The sequence below is a fragment of the Engraulis encrasicolus genome, chromosome 23 (assembly GCF_034702125.1).
Source record: "Engraulis encrasicolus isolate BLACKSEA-1 chromosome 23, IST_EnEncr_1.0, whole genome shotgun sequence".
NCBI lineage: Eukaryota > Metazoa > Chordata > Actinopteri > Clupeiformes > Engraulidae > Engraulis > Engraulis encrasicolus.
In genome coordinates, this window is record NC_085879.1 from 15,329,710 (window position 1) to 15,348,454 (window position 18,745).

The 18,745-nt window shown below is 44.6% G+C and overlaps 1 protein-coding gene across 1 annotated transcript in view; it reads right to left on the reverse strand.

The window, feature by feature from the left end:
• Positions 1–251: 251 nt before the first annotated feature.
• The window catches only part of LOC134439720 (organic cation/carnitine transporter 2-like), a 30,672-nt gene continuing 12,178 nt past the window's right edge, over positions 252–18,745 (reverse strand). Inside the window, exons 3-10 of the mRNA XM_063189625.1 lie at positions 12,652–12,806; positions 12,321–12,492; positions 10,411–10,534; positions 10,030–10,130; positions 1,584–1,798; positions 820–1,002; positions 544–679; positions 252–425 (exon numbers count right to left, since the gene is read on the reverse strand). Of these exons, the coding sequence (XP_063045695.1) occupies positions 308–425; positions 544–679; positions 820–1,002; positions 1,584–1,798; positions 10,030–10,130; positions 10,411–10,534; positions 12,321–12,492; positions 12,652–12,806 (1,204 nt within the window). The 3' untranslated portion in view covers positions 252–307. The remainder of the gene's footprint in view (positions 426–543; positions 680–819; positions 1,003–1,583; positions 1,799–10,029; positions 10,131–10,410; positions 10,535–12,320; positions 12,493–12,651; positions 12,807–18,745) is intronic.

An 18,745-nucleotide genomic window follows, 5' to 3' on the forward strand; every position in this document is an offset into this window, starting at 1 on the left:
ATAGCTAAAGTAATAGCTAACTATTGTAAAAGTATACAATTACGGAGCATTTTTTCGTATCTTGTGGCACAACAAAATTATGACTTAAAAATGTGCATTTACTTTCCCTTTTTAGTGCATGAAAGTAAGTTGTGTGTATCTCGCTTAGACAAACAAAAAAAAGATGATGGGGCATTGGCAACGTAGGTGTGAGAATTATTATTATTATTATTATTATTATTATCATCATTATCATTATTATTATTATTATTATTCAAGGTCCATGCATGCAAAACAGTCAGTGCTTAATGTGTCATAAATGGTTTCATCAAAATTTGACAACAGCATCTTCTGGTCCTCTTGTAGGCGTCAGCTCATCGTCGTTCCTCAACTGCACATCTCCACCCAGACTATTTCTATCACCAGACCTTGCCTTATGACAGTAACTTTAAAAAAAATAAAATAAAAAAAACATTACAAAAACTCATCTGAAAGGATCCAATGTTGAAATGATCAAAACAACAAATGCAATGGGAATGAATTTCACAGAAGTACACTACTCACCACTGTAGAGGTTTGACATGGCTAATGAGTTCTGGGAGGTTTTCACCTTTTGTCTCTGGTAACAACAGGCTCAGACCACCAGAGAAGAGAGAGATTGTGCCCATCAGAATAAAAGGCAGTGTCTTGTTGTACGTTCCTAAAAGCAAAAATCCAATATTATATATGTGTATGTGTACTGTTTGTAAAGTTGAAGACAAAATGTACCCCCCTCTTGAAATTAAACATCTAGCTTGACCCAATTCTCTGTTGCAATGTTTTCTACCTTGGGATACTTACCGATATGGGCTACGTGTGGTGCAGAAGCACTGCCAATTCTGGCAGCCATTGAGCTGACACCTAATCCCATGTTTCGTACAACAGTTGGCAAGAGTTCCGCGTAAAAGACATAAACAAATGCATAGGCCCCGGTCACAACTAATCTTCCCATCATTGCCAAGGTTATAATCAACCCACTGAGACCTGGGGGAAGAAATAAATGGAGCACAAGATGAGTGATGGGATAGTGATGATCATCAAATAAGGATAGACTCAGCGCTTGCACATTTTCCCCATTTAAGTAACACTTGAGTGTGAAGTTACACAGTCCAAGTGGAGATGCACAAAATGAAACATGGTACATCTCTATGCAGATAAAAATGGGAACTATATCAAGATAAATTATCAATGCGATGATTAAGTGTTCCTGCTGAGTTATTATGTCTTCAATCTTCAATCTGCGTGGAAAGTCGTCACATTTCATTTTGTGTTACCAGACTTGGATCAGATAACTAGTCAAGCAAATGCATTTCGATAGGGAAAATGTGGAAGAGCTTGGTCACTTGTAATTTCAGCCCTGTTTGATAGTCAGTGACTTGCTGAGCAAGCTAAACTGATTGACAAATTGAAACTGAAGCTAAACTGAAGCATACAGATTGCAGGCACACACAATGTTCACAGAAGTACGCATTAACTTGTCTCAGACTAGAGAAGAACATATCAGAATGAAAACATGGTGCACTGTTCCTTTTGTGTGGTGTTTCTGTAAGCGTCAACATACACACCATCAGGCACAAGCTGGATGAGCAGCATCAAAGCCCCTCCAAGGAGGAGAGTGAATGGCAGCACGAACCGGCGAGGAGCGTAATGTGCGATGAACCACACAAAAGCATAAGCAACAAATTCTGTGGCAGCAGAAATGAGGCAGTTGAGATACGGATCCCCATCCAGATTGGAGGTGTTAAAGGACAGGCCGTAGTATGCCAGGGATATGCTTATCCTGTAGAAATACACACATTATTTGGAGACCAGAGACAACAAATAAATAAGATATGGCAACATGTATTTTAAGTGAAATAACACAGTATACACCGATCCGAGGAAATAAATGGAAGTAGACTGGCCGCCATTACTGAAATTCTTCCTGAAGCAAAGTCGTATCTGGACAGTGGAGAAGTCCATACTTTTATAAGCCAATAGTAGCCAACTAGAACTAATTTAATATACCTACATATGTGGCGGTGAAAAGAATATCCATGACATTAAAAACGAGACATTTGGGAGCTTTTAAAGTCTATTATTATATGGTTGTGACGTCATCTGTCGAATGCTCCATTCATTTCAACGGGGCTCCCCAACGTTCGGACGTCTGTTATTTTTCGATAACGGACGGGTTGGTCTATAACAGACCGCTGTCAATGGCAACAAGACTTTTCACTGCTAAAGCGACTTTTCAACAAGACTCTAATCACCTGCTGTGACAGACAGCACCCGTTGTCCTGGCTACCGCTGTCAATGGCAATAAGACGTTCACTGCTAAAGCCACTGGCTTGTACAAGTCAGTGGCTAAAGCGAATGTTTCATATCACTCCGCAGGGGGTCCGGTCTTTTGTCACTCTAATCAGCTGCTGTGATAGACAACACCTGTTGTCCTGGCTACCTAGCTGTTGCCTAGCGGTGTTCCACAACGGCACTGTTTTGTTTTGCGCAGCAACAATCTTAACATTAAATAGGTCTAAAGAAATGTCCCCGCCATGTGTGAATCATTTAAGTATATCCATATAATAAGCGGGTTAACTTTCGGCGAGTCGGTCGCTTTGTGGAATAGCAGCACTTCAGAGAGAACAAGACCCCTCCGCTCCGCGTCGGGGTCTAAAGATTCTCTCTGTCGTGCTGCTATTCCACGGTAGCGACCTTCTCGCCGAATGTTAACCCTTACATAATCGCTGAATAAATACAGGTGGAAATGAGACTGTCCCAGGCCAGCTAGCAGCTAACAACCAGCCAACCTTTGGTAAAATAACACAAGGCTAGCTACCCGGCTTGCTAGCTAACTCAGAACATGTAATGTTGGCAACTCACAAATCACACAACCATTTAACAAGCCCAAAATTACTCAACATTACGCTGGTAGATCAAGGAGGGTCTTGGGGTTGAAAACAAAGCATTTTTTTACTTTGTAAGTGAAACCAAAAATTATTAGCGAACTCGTTTTGGTGAAATGTCAGTTAGCCCGCCCATAGGTCTTCTCGGTTACATGGCGCTATTCCGACGTTGATGTTTATTGTCAGAATACCGGCAAGTTTTCCACCAACCACCGCTATTCCTACATGCCACTATTTCGACATTCATGCAATATGCTTTTATTGCATTGCCTTCATTTAAAAAATATATATATATTCTAAACCATTATGAGAATGCTGCCACTCAAACTGTGAAGCCCTATCATTATCAGAACAGCCGACATTTCCCCTCATATTCATATAAGGCTGTCAAATCTAAAAAGGAGCTGTCCATGCTTGTGGTGCTGAAATCAGTGACGTAGTCCTAAAACACTTTCCCGAGTTACTGCTGTGAAGGGACAAAAATTTGTAGCTTACATGGGGGGGTGACTGTGAGGAATTCCAAAAGGCAAGTCTTACAAACCCAAACGCAAATGTACAATAGGCCTTTTATTCTGAAGTCGGGTCCCCGTTTTGCACAGGCCTATTTCTTACATTCAATCCATCATTGAAAAGGACTGTTCGTCTACCGCTGGCTAGACGGAGAGAACCCGATTCTCAGCGGCCGTTTCAGGGCTGAGGCAGGTGCATTGAGTTATTTCAACAAGGTTTTAAATAGGCTAATCAGACTTAAATTCTGAGACTTCTCAAAAGAGCACCAACTTTACCATGTTGCATTTAGTCTCGACAGTGTAACGGTGCCTGCCACCGACTGTACTTTAAAGTTTTTAAATTAGTTTGGAGTTGGGCAGGCAGGCAGAGATAAGACTGTAGTCGGTTTGATCTGTTACCAGTCCCACTATGAATAAATAACCAGTGATCAGAAAATAACTCAGTTCAACACAAAAGTAATTTTCTTATTTTTAGTGCACTTCTCAATCTTCAAATTCTTATAAAAAAAACATTATTTTCAAAACACAATACAGTTCATACAAAACAATAATGTAGGCCAGGGGTGCTCAGACTTTTTCAACATGTGAGCTACTTATTGAGATGGGTGTGTGGAAGTGATCTACTGGGGGTTCGGGGGAGAACATTTGAAAATACAGCTGTTAGAAATGCAATTTTAAAGGGGCATTCCACCGGTGGAGACATGAATATGTTACTGAAAGTGGGTCATATTTATAGTAGAATAGTAACATACATCTCTAATTTGGTGCCTTATTGGCCAAGAAAAGGCAGAAAATGACTTTTTAGTGCTTGTGGATTTGTGACAACAGTCCCCATAATGCACTGCAATCATAGGCGGCGCTACAGCAAGACTCTTGGGGAAGCTAAAAAAAATAAAAACGGGGGGGGGGGGGATGGGGGGGTGGTTGGTGCAAACGTCATCGGAGAAACTGTGTAGGAGGGTCTGGGGGCACTGTATCAGTCGCCACGCGAGGCCCTAACCGCGACTTTTGATATATTATCAGCATGACATTATATGATGTTGAAACAAAATGATGAACAAATAAAACCGAACATTTCCATGCGCAACTATGGGTCTTCATGCTCGTGCGCCAATGGAACTCTCAAAGGCGACAGGCACACACGCCACGCACGCACACACACACACACACACACATACACTCTGGAGGCAGGAGAGGACGACGGCTATTTGCCAGACCATGGACTATTATCTCCCAAATATGTCTCGAGCAATCAAATCATACACCCTACTGCCCACTCTTTGTTTCTAATGACATTTTCATGCGCTAGGTCACTCTACCTCAGACCGGTATCAAAACTCGCAAAACTAATGACGAGGCAAAATGCGCACACACGGGGGAAGACAGGAAAGCCAGCTGATTGACCATACCATGCCCAAAAATAGAATAGCCTATGGGGCGCTCTCATATCCAACAGGCTGTCTTCAGATGTCAGTTTTGCAGCCCAAATAATAGGAATATGCTATAATTTTGAATTTCTAGTTGAAGTAGCTTGTAATGTAGTTCGCTACATTTCCAAATGGTTGTAACTTGCTTAATAATTCTATTGGATGTAGCTTGTCTAGTGGAGCTAAATGTTAGCTTTCTAGGTTCTACAAATAAGTAGCTTGCGCAGCCAGACACTTCTCGCTGCCTCGCACTGTAGGCTACACTGTCCACTCCAGTCACACGCAGATGCCCAACAAACACAAGCGAATATACACACATCACATTATATATGGTAACTAAACCACCCTGGCAGGCCACCATGAATTCAGGAAAGGTGTGCATTTTTGAAAGTGGTGTTCGCTTGGTGACAGCTAGGATAGCACAGGTGTTTTGCTTTGTGATGGCTAGTTCTAGTTAGACGGAAGACAGACAACTAGGCTACATCGATAACAACATTGCCAACAACAACATTGCCACTAAATAGTAAACTTAGCGCTTCGGCGAGCACATCAAGGGGAAAAACAGATTTCCTACCTTATTCTGTCCGGTCAATTCCTGTTACTTGAAGACAGAGGCAAAATATCCATTTAGATTCGCCAAATAGGCTATCCATTTGATAGATGTAGTGTGGTTGAATAACGAATGCTAAAGAGGAAAATGTCAACATTGTGACCTATGACTGGTGGAAAAAAACCCGAATGATCTATAAATGAAATGTAGTGGAATCCCAATTTATTCTAGAGGTCATTGCTTTATCAAGATATTAAACATTCCAGATTTCATTTCATAAGCCACGAGCCCGCCTCACTGCCTGTTGAAGCCAGTAGAACTGACACCTGATTGGTTGACCGCAGCATGACATCGCTGCAACGAGGCTGACAAGGTGGATAGGCACTTCAGCAGGAAACCCTCGTTCTGTTTCCTCGTGTGTGCCTGCGACACTCCATCGCTGGATATAAAAAAAACGTGATTTTAAATTTTCATTTTATTTATTTCTTATGACAAGTTTGGGGAAGCTAAGCTTCCCCTAGCCTCTTAATAGCGCCGCCCATGACTGCAATGCTCAAGTTCCACAGGCCACACCCAGTTATTTGGGACTCTATGCATCATCCCTCCCTCAGCTTGCAGGCAGTGTTGCCAGATTGGGCTGTTTCCCGCCCAATTGGGCTGCTTAGGATGGTCGTGTGCGGGCAAAAATGGCATTTAGCAGAAAAACCTGCCCAATTTTAGCCATAGAAATCAATAGAATTGGACGGGATTTTGAGCTTCTAGGCTGGTTTTGAGCATTTTTGGGGCTGGAAATCATCCTCATCTGGCAACCCTGCTTGCAGGTGCATCACAGTGGGACAGACATCACTGGAAAGGAGAAGCTGGAGCACACTGCAGCTTAGTTTTCAAGACTTTATTTTGTGCACACACGCGACCAACGTTTCTGTGTTGCTACACCTTCTTCAGAGTCAAATGATAGCAAGAGAGAGACACACATTTCAAGACTTGACATTCACAGGTGATCCTTGGTTTGGCTAAATTGGTCTGATCTCATTGCAGGTAATTGACCCCACCCCCCAACACCAGGACAAGATTGTAGACAATTAGACAGCTTGCCAACTTCCCAAAACAAAATAAAAAAGTGAAAAAAACAATACACAAAGAACATTGTCAATAAAACCACAGCTACAATTATTACAAGACCACAGCCGCGATGCTGGAACAATTTGTTACAGAGAGCAAGACATATTGTGTTTATGCCCTGAGGCTCCACTGAATTTAGAGTATGAATCCAAAATGCCTTTCTACGAAGCCTCTCTGTCTAATTGTCTGCAATCTTGTCCTGGTGTTGGGGGGTGGGGTCAATTACCTGCAATGAGATGAGACCAATTTAGCCAAACCAAGTGGCATCACCTGTGAATGTCAAGTCTTGAAATGTGTGTCTCTCTCTTGCTATTATTTGACTCTGAAGAAGGTGTAGCAACACCGAAACGTTGGTCGGGTGTGTGCACAAAATAAAGTCTTGAAAACTAAGCTGCAGTGTGCTCCAGCTTCTCCTTTCCAGCTATATGCCAGTGACTTACTGGCAGTGTTGCCAGATGAGGCTGATGATTTCCAGCCCAAAAAATGCTCAAAACCAGCCTGGAAGCACTAAATCCCGCCCAATTCTATTGATGTCGATGGGAAAGATTGGGCGAGTTATCCTGTAAAATGCCATTTTTACCCGCAGACGGCCATCTCAAGCAGCCCAATTGGGTGGGAAACAGCCCAGTCTGGCAACACTGCTTACTGGAGCCTCAATGCCAGTGATTTCAAAAGCACTGGGACACTGATCTGTGATAGGTCTGTTAGAGCATTAGGTCCAACCCCCTATGGGCGGGGTTGAAAAGGTGGGAAAAAGGCTTGTAGTCTCAACAGAAATCCACCTCTCTTACACTTCCTCTGTCGATGATGCAAAATGACCATTTTTACATCATTGACAGAGGAAGTGTTAAGAGATGAATGCGGATTTCTCCTATCTCAGGGGGAATTGAGAGATTTTTGCAAGACCATTCAAAAGTATGACTGGGTGTCTAGCAATGGAAAGCCTAATGCAAAATGGGTGGAGTGTCCCTTTAACACAATATGAAAATGTATTTGTACACATCAATAATAATGAAAGGTGAATCAGCGGTGAATAACAACCTCATACAGACCTTATTTAGGCCTACTGTAAATTACGCCTGTTTTTGATCACAAAGGGAGACCATAGTAGGCTCTCAAGTTTATGATAAATGTAATTTTCATAAATTAACATAATATTAATGAAGTTATTGATGTGCCCTCTTGGTTTTTGGACAGATTTTATGTAATCCCCTTTTCACTTTAATAGGCCTATGAGTGCAGAGCTTTTTTCTCCCTCCCTGAAGTGTTATTTCATGTGTGCATGCTTGCTGTCACCTAGCCTATTTGAAGGGTTGTTGGTTTGGGATTTCGTGGAGGACTTTTTTAATGCAGCTGTGAGAAGTAGACAGAACAGCGGTTTGTGGGCGTTTGGCGTTTTCACGTGGATGATATTGTCTTCGTGGACGTTACAGACATCCCTAGTTCCAAAAAATAAACAAGGAGACATCTACTGAATGGACCGAAAATCGCGCTCTCTGTCTAGCGGCCGCGCTGAACAGACCATTTGAAAAGACGCGCCTGCACTCAGGTTAAACAGGCCCACATCATTCACTCTCCCCTCGCACGCGTGCCTATGAAATCTAATTGAAGTAGCCAACTCCACGCTCAATGCGGGAGTTGCATCTTGCCTGCACTTCTCAGAGCATTGTTTAAAAGGGGGGGGGGAATCAGGGGATTGCCGGTGTTCGGGCGGTTGTTTTCTTCTCTGGCTGTTTCTTTTGAGCGGTGACGCTGCCTGTAGGCTACTAACTGAACATATAGCGCACGGTATCGGCAAACGTCTCGTGCCGTCCTATTTTTTTGTGCTCCGATGTTATGACTTATGAAGAGTTTGAGTGTGGCGCTTGACAGTTATCCTCCTTATCTGAAGACGTCGTCGTGTTTATGGTAGGCTATACCATACAGTGTAGGGCAGTGTAGATGCCTGGAGTTAGCCTGTCAGATCCATAGGGAACTTTTTTTTTTTTTTTTTTTTTTTAAAGTGTCATTCTACGATCTACCAATACTGCCTCCGCGATCGACTGGTCGATCGCGATCGACCTATTGAGCACCCCTGATGTAGGCTATGCTATACTTGTTGGTGGAAGAAATGATTCACTCGGGATGAGGGTGTCGGAATAGTGGCATCTTGGAATAGCGGCATATAGGTACAGTTGGTTGTCGGAATAGCATTATGTCCAACCGTATCTCTTTCATTTCGTGAAGTATTCACGAAAAAATAACTTTAATTTTCGTGGTGCATTCACGTTATTGCCCGTTTTTCGTGGTTGGGCAACGAAACGCTGCCTATTCATTTGAATTGCCCGACTGCTGCCTAGCGACCCACAAGTTTGACGCCCTTTCGGTACCTTCACATGGTAATCAAACATTTCAAACAAGCAATTTAGGGTTAGGTTTAGGGTTAAGGTTAGGGTTAAGGTTAGGGTTAGGGTTAGGTTTAGGTTTAGGGTTAAGTAGGGTTAAGGTTAGGTTTAGGTTTAGGGTCGTATGACATAAGGCGCAAGTACCGAAAGGGCGTCGAATACCCCCTCCCCGCCCCTGCAGACGCTTGGATAACCATAGCAGCAGTGGGGCAATTCAAATGAATAGGCAGCGTTTCGTTGCCCAACCACGAAAAACGGGCAATAACGTGAATGCACCAGGAAAATTAAAGGTTTTTTTTTTTTAATACTTCACGAAATGACAGAGATAGGGCGGAATAGCGCTTGCCCCCCGGTCTTTTCAGTATAGAGCAACGATTCTCAAAGTGGGGTTCGGGGACCACTGGTGGTCCAGCTCATGCATTGATCTGCATCAAAATGAACAGTGTCGAATTAGCACCCGTCAACTGTCAATTCAGTTGACAGGTGGTCACTGAACATTTTTGGGGGGATGAAGTGGTCCTCGGTCTGAAAAAGTTTGAGAATCACTGGTATAGAGCTAGCCTGTGTTTACATGTCCTACTAATATGTTTCATTAATTTATAAATTCTATCAGTTCATGATATAGCTTGATATAGCCACTGTCTGCCATCGTCTATCCACGAAACTTTATTCAAAACTTCATCCAGGCTGTCATTTCGATGGTCTCAGTCACCAGAATTTATTAGCGCAACAACTACTTAGAGTTGGCATAACGGGTTTAATGAATAGAATGGCACTCCAGCAATGGCGCCAGCACAAGATGGCGGCGCCCTTAAATCGCTTCTCGGATTGGTATAGAGTTCTATAGCAAAACAAAAGCACACACACTGTGCTATTAGTAACTTGGGGCAGCCAGGCCCAAAGGTTGGAGTGCTGGCCTTAAAATCAGAGGGTTGCAGAGGGTTTAAATCCCACCCTTACCAGCACCTTCATCCATGGCTGAAGTGCCCTTGTGCACGGCATGTAAACCTACATTGCTCCAGGGCCTGAAACCAATACCCTCTACCTAAATATCTGTAAGTCGTGTTGGATAAAAACGTCAGCATGATTTCATGTAATGTAACTTTAACTACAACTCTGAAAAGCTTCACCAACCAGATTATGATGTTTACAACCGTGATATTCCTCATATTTGAAGTTTTTAGGAGATCCAGCCAAGTGTACTTGTCCTGACTGCTGGGTTTGTGCTCAGATTCCTGAAAAAATAAATAAACAAACATGGAGATATTGTGATACATCATTAGATACTAGATCTAGACATTCTTCTCCCTCTGCATTTACCAGGTTATTTTAATGCTAAGTACTTATCACTCATTTTTATCTCTAATGACTTGACATTAATAATGTAGTAAGAATGTCAAAGGCCGGCTGTGCAGTATGAATAATCTATGTTTGAAATAAAATAATTGCAGACATTCTAGGCAAAAGCGGGCTAAAATCATGTCGTCTGACCAAGGCATTAGTGTCATTCATGACCTCTTGTTGGAAGATCTCCTCTGGTGGCGTGATGCCGTTCCTCTTGGCAGCAGCTCGAATGATGGCCTCTGCCTCCTGCAACCGGCCCTGAGTGATGAGCCAGCGGGGGGACTCTGGGATGAACCTGAGGGGAACAGAAACACAGCAGACTTATGTAACAATAAGCCTTCTAACATAAGCATTGACAACACAATGGGATTCATTCCAGTATTTTTTATTCTGATTTTAAATTCACTGTTAACCCTCTGGAGTCTAGGGCCTCTCAGAGGCTTTCAGGCAGTTTGGAACACCTTTACTAGTATTTCAACTAACTGTAAACATCTATACTAATGTGGCACATATGGTTGTATTCTGAAAAGTCTAACAAAAAAGAATATGAGAGTAAAGTGAATGTTATACAAATATGTTTTATTTAAATGGAGTGGAAACACAACTGTACAAAAGAAGGTCAGAGGTATTCAAACAGTGCAAGAAAACTCAATATAAATATATTTAGCCAAGACTTTTGTAAACAAAAGTGTTGCCTGCATAAAAGCACGAAGAGCATTTAGAAATGTTTTGTTGTTTCCATGCAAAGTGTAAAAAAACTAATTGTAGGCTATGTCAAGCTAGTGTCCTCTATTACCTGAATACTAATGAGATGGGTGGGCATCACCTCTGGTGGTCCCCACCCCCCTGTCACTTGCCACAACAGTAACTCGGGCCTTTCGTGAAGTCTTTACAAGAAAAACAGAAAAAAACAACTCTAAGCCTCACGGTGCCTTTACGAATAGCCTCGTTTCTCGTGGTTGGACGACGAAAGGGGGAACTGACAATTGAGTTTGTTTGGTTCTGGGGGGAAGAATAATGCGGACGGACGTCAACAATGAAGCGCGACTGAAGGCCAACTGGAAACGTCGGTAATCAAACATTTCAAACAAGTTAAGTTTAGGGTTAAGTTTAGGGTTAAGGGTAGGGTTAGGGTTAGGGTTAGAGTTAGGGTTAAGGTTAGGGATAATGTTGGAGGAAGGGAGACATGGCATTAAGCTGACACAACGACAGCGCTCCCCTCCCGGAATGCACGCACGCTGCTCGGGTGGTCTCTCTCTCTCACTTGCTCTCTCTCACCCACTCTCGACGACAGCGCGTGTTGCCCAACTACGAAGAATTAGGCTATATCGTAGCGGCACTACGAAGCATGTAGTTGATTTTCCACGAGAATGGGCTCCTTGACATGTGCTCTGGCAGGGCATTGTCTTTGTTTTCCCACAGTCTTTTGTTTGTGCTGGCTGAAAGGGGCTTGTTCACACCTCTGTATAGCCACTCACACACTGGGTAGGCCTTCTTCACATGTGAATAGAGATAGATGTGACCTCACTACTTCACTACTGCAGGGAGAGAGTGCAGAAAATCCAAAGATTTATTTTCACTCAATTTAAAAATAGCAAACTATATAATTTCGTCAATATGTATATATTTTTTGAAAACTAGAGGTCTCAATGTTTTTTATGGTGCCACTTATGTGTTTGAACAACAAAAACTCACAGAGTTACAGGTGTGTTTTTGGAGAAATGTCAAATCCAGTCACTGGTGAGCGGCTGGACCTCAGGGGGTTAAAATGTTTTTTTACTGTTGAGAAGAAAAGGCTTTGAACGCTCAGGAGACCAGATGATCAGATCAGATCAGAGTGAGGTGTGTTTTTGCACACACACACACACACACACACACACACACACACACACACACACACACACACACACATATATATATATATATATATATATATATATATATATACAGTATATATATATATATATATATATTTTTTTAACCTGTGTGTGTGTGTGTGTGTGTGTGTGTGTGTGTGTGTGTGTGTGTGTGTGTTTATGTGTGTGTGTGTGTGTGTGTGTGTGTGCGTCTGTGTGACCTACCAAAAGAGGGGGATATACAAAAATCCGACCAGAGACAGTCCTATCTGCAGCAGCATCCGATCCCGAATGAAGTATGCAAAGAGAGGCAGGATGGCATAGCCAGTGGCGTGACCTAAACCATACCCCAGGATCCCAAAACTCTCACGTGCTGACTGAATGAGTATCTCAGAGCCTAACAGTCAGAGGGAAAAAAACAAAATCCAAGGAATGAAATAGCTTCACATCGTTAGCGTTTTGTATGTAAATAAATGGGATATAAATGTCAATGCTTTCCAAACTGCCCCAATGATTTTGAAATGTGCAGATTCAACTGTGTGCAATGCTGACGTACCAAGTACAAAGATAGCACCAGAGGAGGAAGTAGTCATTACTGCTAAACCAAAGTAAACCACACAGAACATTTCCCAGCTGTTCGAGAAAGCCAGAATGAAGCTGAGGACAACCTGCAAGACCTTTGCTGTGATTAAAATGATCTTCCTGCCATACCTGTGAAGAGATGACAAAGGAATTAGTAAAATTGTGAGGCTTTGTTTACAAAAGTTACTTTTACATTATCAGAGTGTCATTATCAGTCCCACTATAAGAGACAGAATATTTGGCAATGTCGGGAGGCTATGCTGCTTAAGATCGGCCTAAGAAGTTCCCCTTCCTTCTTAGCCTAGTAAACTAGCCCCCCACCTGCCAGCGGCCAAAATTATTTTTGCCTGCGAGTGGGACTAGCATCAGACAGTGCCCCTACAGGCCCTGGCGAACCAATCACAATGCAGGAGATTTGTTTTGAATCTTTGGATGCAAACATGGGCACGGTTTTGAGGGTTGAGGGTAAGAGCGTTGGCCTGTAGGCACAGACACGGTTTGAAAAACAACGGGTTGTTCCCATCAACAGTCTTCCGATGTCTCATTGATCGGGGCCAGACTAAATATTGTAGTGAATGTGTTAGTGCAGTTATAAGACTTAACAGGAGCTATTGAGTAATGTAAGTGCAATGTTATGTTTGGCCTCTAGAGGGCAGTTGGATCATTGATGATTAATATTGGCTGTCTGCTTCCATGAGCTCAGTTGTTTGATTAGCTGCGTACAAGACTCCACGAGCCCCGACGAGAGGACAATTCCTCGTTGGAGTTTGGCGTCATTGCAGCCTGTTGTAATCATCCAAACAGTCATTAAACTGTTAAACGTCAACCTGCATTCCTGTCGTGTCATTCCCACGCATCGGAGACTGTAAGTAACGTATATGCATTCACTCGAGGATCTGAGGCTAATCAACTGGTGCACGTAAGCTAGCAAAGATAGCTAATCGCATCCGAAGGCAGCACGCATATTACGTGAAGTAAAAGACACGACACTGGTGTCAGAAGTGCAAGCTACCGTCATCTTTCAAGCGAAGTGGAACGAAATAAGAGTGTGCTTTGTAAACTGGCCGTTAATAGTTTCATTCTGACGACCTTTTGGACTGTATACTATTCGTTGCCTAAAGACAACACGGACATTTCCAGTCACTCGCAGGGCTCTGTTTTAACTTCCCCGCGCGAGAGAAGAATGCGGCGGTGCTGCAAATGAGGAAAAAGTTTCGCTATAAATGTTCAGGACAACGGCAAGTAGCATAACAACGACGGTGTGTGAATTATCTCGGAACTATTAAGATTCATGACACATTGCCTTGGACAATAACTCAACTAAATAATATGCAATGAGCCTACTAAACTGCTTGGAGTGCCTAATAAGATTGCCTTAAAAAAACTCATGTTGAAACCTACTGCATCTTGCCTTGGACAATAAATCTGCTAAATCATATGCAACATACTGAACTGCCTGGAGTGCCTAAGTACAAAAATTGCATTTAAGACGCCTTATTCATAATAAATAAAAAAATAAATACATACTAAAAAAAACAAAAAAACACCAGCCAATATGTCTACAGAAGGACAACAGAATGGAGATGGTGCAGCTGCAGCCACAGACCCAACAGACCCACCGCCGTGGCTAAAAGTCCTGTTAGAGCAGCAAGCTCACCAAATGCAGCAAATGCAGCAAACCCTCCTGGCTGGGTTGGCCACTCACCTCCAAACCATTAGGGGCGCACCCCCACAGCTTGCAGCGCCCACAGTGTCAACCGTGAATTCAGATCAGGTGACCCGAAGTCGCACATCACATGTTGCCCAAGATGGCTATGCTCACCACAGCCTTCAAGAACATTTAATTCAACACTCACCTGTATCTCAAGCCACATCCATGACTACTCCACATGCTGGTGGTGCGACAAACCAATTCGCTGCTGAGCTGGACGTCATTCAGCAGCGCTCCCAGAGCGCAGGCCCCCCTCGGCTGCTGTCTGATTCAGGTGCTGTGGACAGGGCCAGAGGCATGGAGAGGGAGAGAGGACGACAGCGTCTTACAGCTGCCACCCCTCGGACTTATGGCAACAGTCACGTCCAAGCTGATGTTCGTCCAGCTATCCCATATGATGGGCCTCGATCAAAAATGGCGACATATGACGGGAAGGAGGACTGGGAGCCATTCTTGTTGCCATTTGAAAGACTAGCTCGCAAAAATACGCATGGAATGGTGCTGAAAGAGTTGACAAGCTGCATGAATGTCTTCGTGGCGCTGCCATGCGCTACGTGTGTTCCCTTCCAGAACACATCAGAGAAGACTACACTCTGCTTAAAGAGCACCTAACTCAACGCTTTGGTCATCAAGATCCTCCAACGACTGTGCGCAGGAAACTTGGAGAACTACGCCAGTCAAAAGAGACATCTGCTGAGTTTGCAGAGGAGGTGAGACGCTTAGTTACCCTTGCATACCCTGGTGTAGAATTGTCCCTACAAGACCAGTTAGCTGCAGATGCTTTTCTTAAGGGATTGAAAGACCAAAAGCTAGCCTATGAAGTAATGAACAAAGACCCTTGCACGCTGGCAGACGCCCAAAAGCTAGTAGAGGCACATGAGCACAACTACAAGGCTACAGTGGGGCGGGAAGTGGACCTTAAGAGTAGAGCGAGGCGTGTATCCTGGGCTGATGACGATGACGACATGGCACTTGTTTCTCGTCGGGTTCAAACACCCACGTATGTCACAGCTGACCAGTTTAAAGGACTGTTCGAGAAGGTGGAGCAAATGCAGCTGACTCTTAGCCATCTGCAACCAGTCATGAGTGAACAAAGACAGAGGTACTCCGATCCTTCCCCTGGCAGAGAACATGGCCCCTATCATGACCAAAGCCGCAGGCAGCAGCAGCCTACTCAGTCACGTAGCAGTGCACGCGCTACCTCTGCAAGCCCTCCTAGAAACAAAAAAGGGGCCTGCTACGGGTGTGGGGAAGAGGGGCATTTCAGGAGGGACTGCTCCAGGTCGCCTAGCCCAACCACCCGGCGTACTACAACAAGCGAGTGTGAAATGGCCCAAGAGCAGGCTCAGTCCCCAACACTTAAAATCAGTCGTGCCACCAACCGAGGGCCTAGTCTTCACATTGCAATGAAGGTGAACAACACCCCAGTCCAAGCTGTAGTCGACACAGAGGCTGAGGCAACTGTCCTGTATGGACGTGACCCACCACATCTAAAAAAGGCAGTTCTTCATAATGCCGAGTCCAACAGTGAGATGACTGCCAAGAGTGGGGTGCATGTCGTTTTCCAGATGGGAACCCACAGTTTTGACTGGGATGTCTATGTGGCCCCAATCCACGATTGTCTTCTACTCGGTCTTGACTTCCTCAGAGCTGCAAACGTCACAATCGAAGCAACTGGCCGGGTTTTTATCGCAGGGGAGCCAATACCTGCTAAGATTGTGGGAGGGGAGGGGCCAGACTACTCAGTTGCCCGTGTACTGCTGGAAAGAGATACAACACTGCCACCAGAGTGCGAATGTGTGGTATGGGGAGAGGTAGAGCACCCAAGACCAGGCATCCCTGCAGTATTGGAGCCGACCAGCATTACCGACAATGTGTGCCTTGGAATCCTGATTGAGGCATTTTCAGATGAATTGACTTTGCAGTCTGAACCTGACATTGAATGCAACCTAGACAATGACCCTGAAAGTGCACCAAAGATTGGCAGGGTTGTCGCCGTTAAAGCCACTGACTTACCTGAGCATGTGCAAACTCTGTACTCAGCGTCTGGAGAGATGCTTAGCGGGGAGCAGCAAGAGAAACTGATTGTTCTACTGCTTAAGCACCAGTCCCTGTTCGCTGTATCCGACACAGACCTAGGTTACTTCTCTGCAGTCTCACACCAGATAGACACTGGCACAGCCAGACCAGTGCGTCAACCAGCAAGGCGAACACCCTTGGGCTTCCAAAATGAAGAAGAGACTCACCTCCAGTCTATGCTAGAAGCAGGAGTGATAACTCCTCGTCATCTGAATGGGCATCGCCTGTGGTTCTAGTCCGCAAAAAAGATGGAGGTGTGCGCTGGTGTGTCGACTACCGGCATCTGAATAGCTTGACAACAAAGGATGCGTATCCTCTGCCAAAGATTGAAGAGTGTTTAGATGTGCTGGGTGGAGCGACAGTCTTTTCCACTCTTGACCTACAAAGTGGATATTGGCAGATTGCTGTGGACGAAAAAGACCGTGGAAAGACAGCCTTCATCACAAAGTATGGACTATATGAATACACTAGGATGCCCTTCGGGTTGTGTAATGCCCCGGGGACATTTCAGAGGGTAATGGAGTTAGCCCTGCGTGGCCTTCAGTGGGACACGCTACTGATTTACCTGGATGACATAATAATTCTAGGAAAAGACGTGGAAGAAAGCCTTGATCGCCTGACTGAAGTCTTCGGAAGACTGCAGAGCTTTGGGCTGAAACTGAAACCGTCAAAATGCCAACTCCTCAAGGAAGAAGTCCTATTCTTGGGACACGTTGTTAGTGGTGAAGGCATACGACCAAATTCAGCACTTGTGAAGGATGTACAGGACTGGCCACACCCTACAGGCAGGCAAGAACTCCAAGCCTTCCTAGGGCTGTGTAACTATTACAGAAAGTTCGTCCCATCCTTTGCTGAACTAGCGAGCCCATTGAAAAAGGAAGTCCAGTTTGAATGGGGGGAGGAACAAAGAAAATCCTTCCTGCACTTGAAAGAGAAGCTCACCTCATCTCCAATACTGGCATACCCTACTAATGAGGGGAAATTCATCTTGGACACAGATGCATCTAATCATAGCATTGGAGCGGTGCTATCTCAAAATCAGTGGGGTGAAGAGAGAGTCATCTCTTATGCAAGCAATCACCTGACCCCAATACAGCAGAGATACTGTGTAACCAAAGAAAGTTGGCGTCTGCGCCTTGAACTTAGGATCGCTTGTTGCTTGGTGCGACTGCTCACCAAAAATAGTGATACTAGGACAGTCAAAAAGATGAGGCGCACACAAGGCTTGCAGGTTCAAAAAGTGTATTGTGTCCGACAAATTAACAAAAGACGTCAACGGAAAATCCAAATCCAAATTCACCCGGCAGTTCCGGCATTACCTTCTGGGAAGAAAATTCCTCTTGCGCACGGACCACAACAGTTTGGTATGGCTCTTCAGGTTCAAGAATCCCCAAGGCCAATTAGCAAGATGGTTGGAAGAAATGAGCCAGTATGACTTTGAGATTGAGCATAGAGAAGGAAGGAGACATCTGAATGCTGACGGAATGTCACGCAAAGATGGTGATGAAAGTGAAGACTGTGACTGCTACGAAGCAGGGCAAGAGGTGGCCTCTCTACCATGCCGTGGCTGTGCACACTGCCAACGACTCGACCGGCAATGGGCCAAGTTCACTGAGGATGTGGATGATGTGGTTCCCCTTGCAATCAGGCGTCTAACCACAAATGAGGATGATGGAAATCCAACAGATCAACTAAAAGATCCAGTGACAGAAGGGACAGGCATGCCTGCTACAAACTGGCTTCAGCCGATAACTCGAGAAGAATGGGCATTAGAGCAGCGCAAAGACCCTGTCTTATCCAAGCTACATCAGTGGATGGAAAAAGGAGAGCTGCCCACACGAGATGAGGTGTCCCTTGAAAGTCCTGCTGCTAGGAAGTACTGGCTTTGCTGGCCCCAGTTTGAGCTGCACCATGGAGTTCTGGTCTATCGTTGGGAGAGGGCAGATGGAGGACAACCACGTCACCTGCTGTTAGTGCCAACCTCAGTGCAGACAGAATTAATCAAGGCCTGTCATGATCCACCTCAAGGGGGCCACCTGGGGATCGGTAAAACCCTACAACGCTTGAAGCAGAGCTACCACTGGTATGGGATGGGAGGTGATGTGGAGCTCTTCGTACAGAAATGCCAGAGCTGCACCACACGCAAGACTGCCGGGCCAACAACAAAAGCAGCAGCTGTACCAGGCCGGAGCTCCCCTGGACCGTCTACATTTGGACATGCTGGGTCCCTTTCCAGTATCCACAGCCGGCAATAAGTACATTCTGGTCATCATAGACC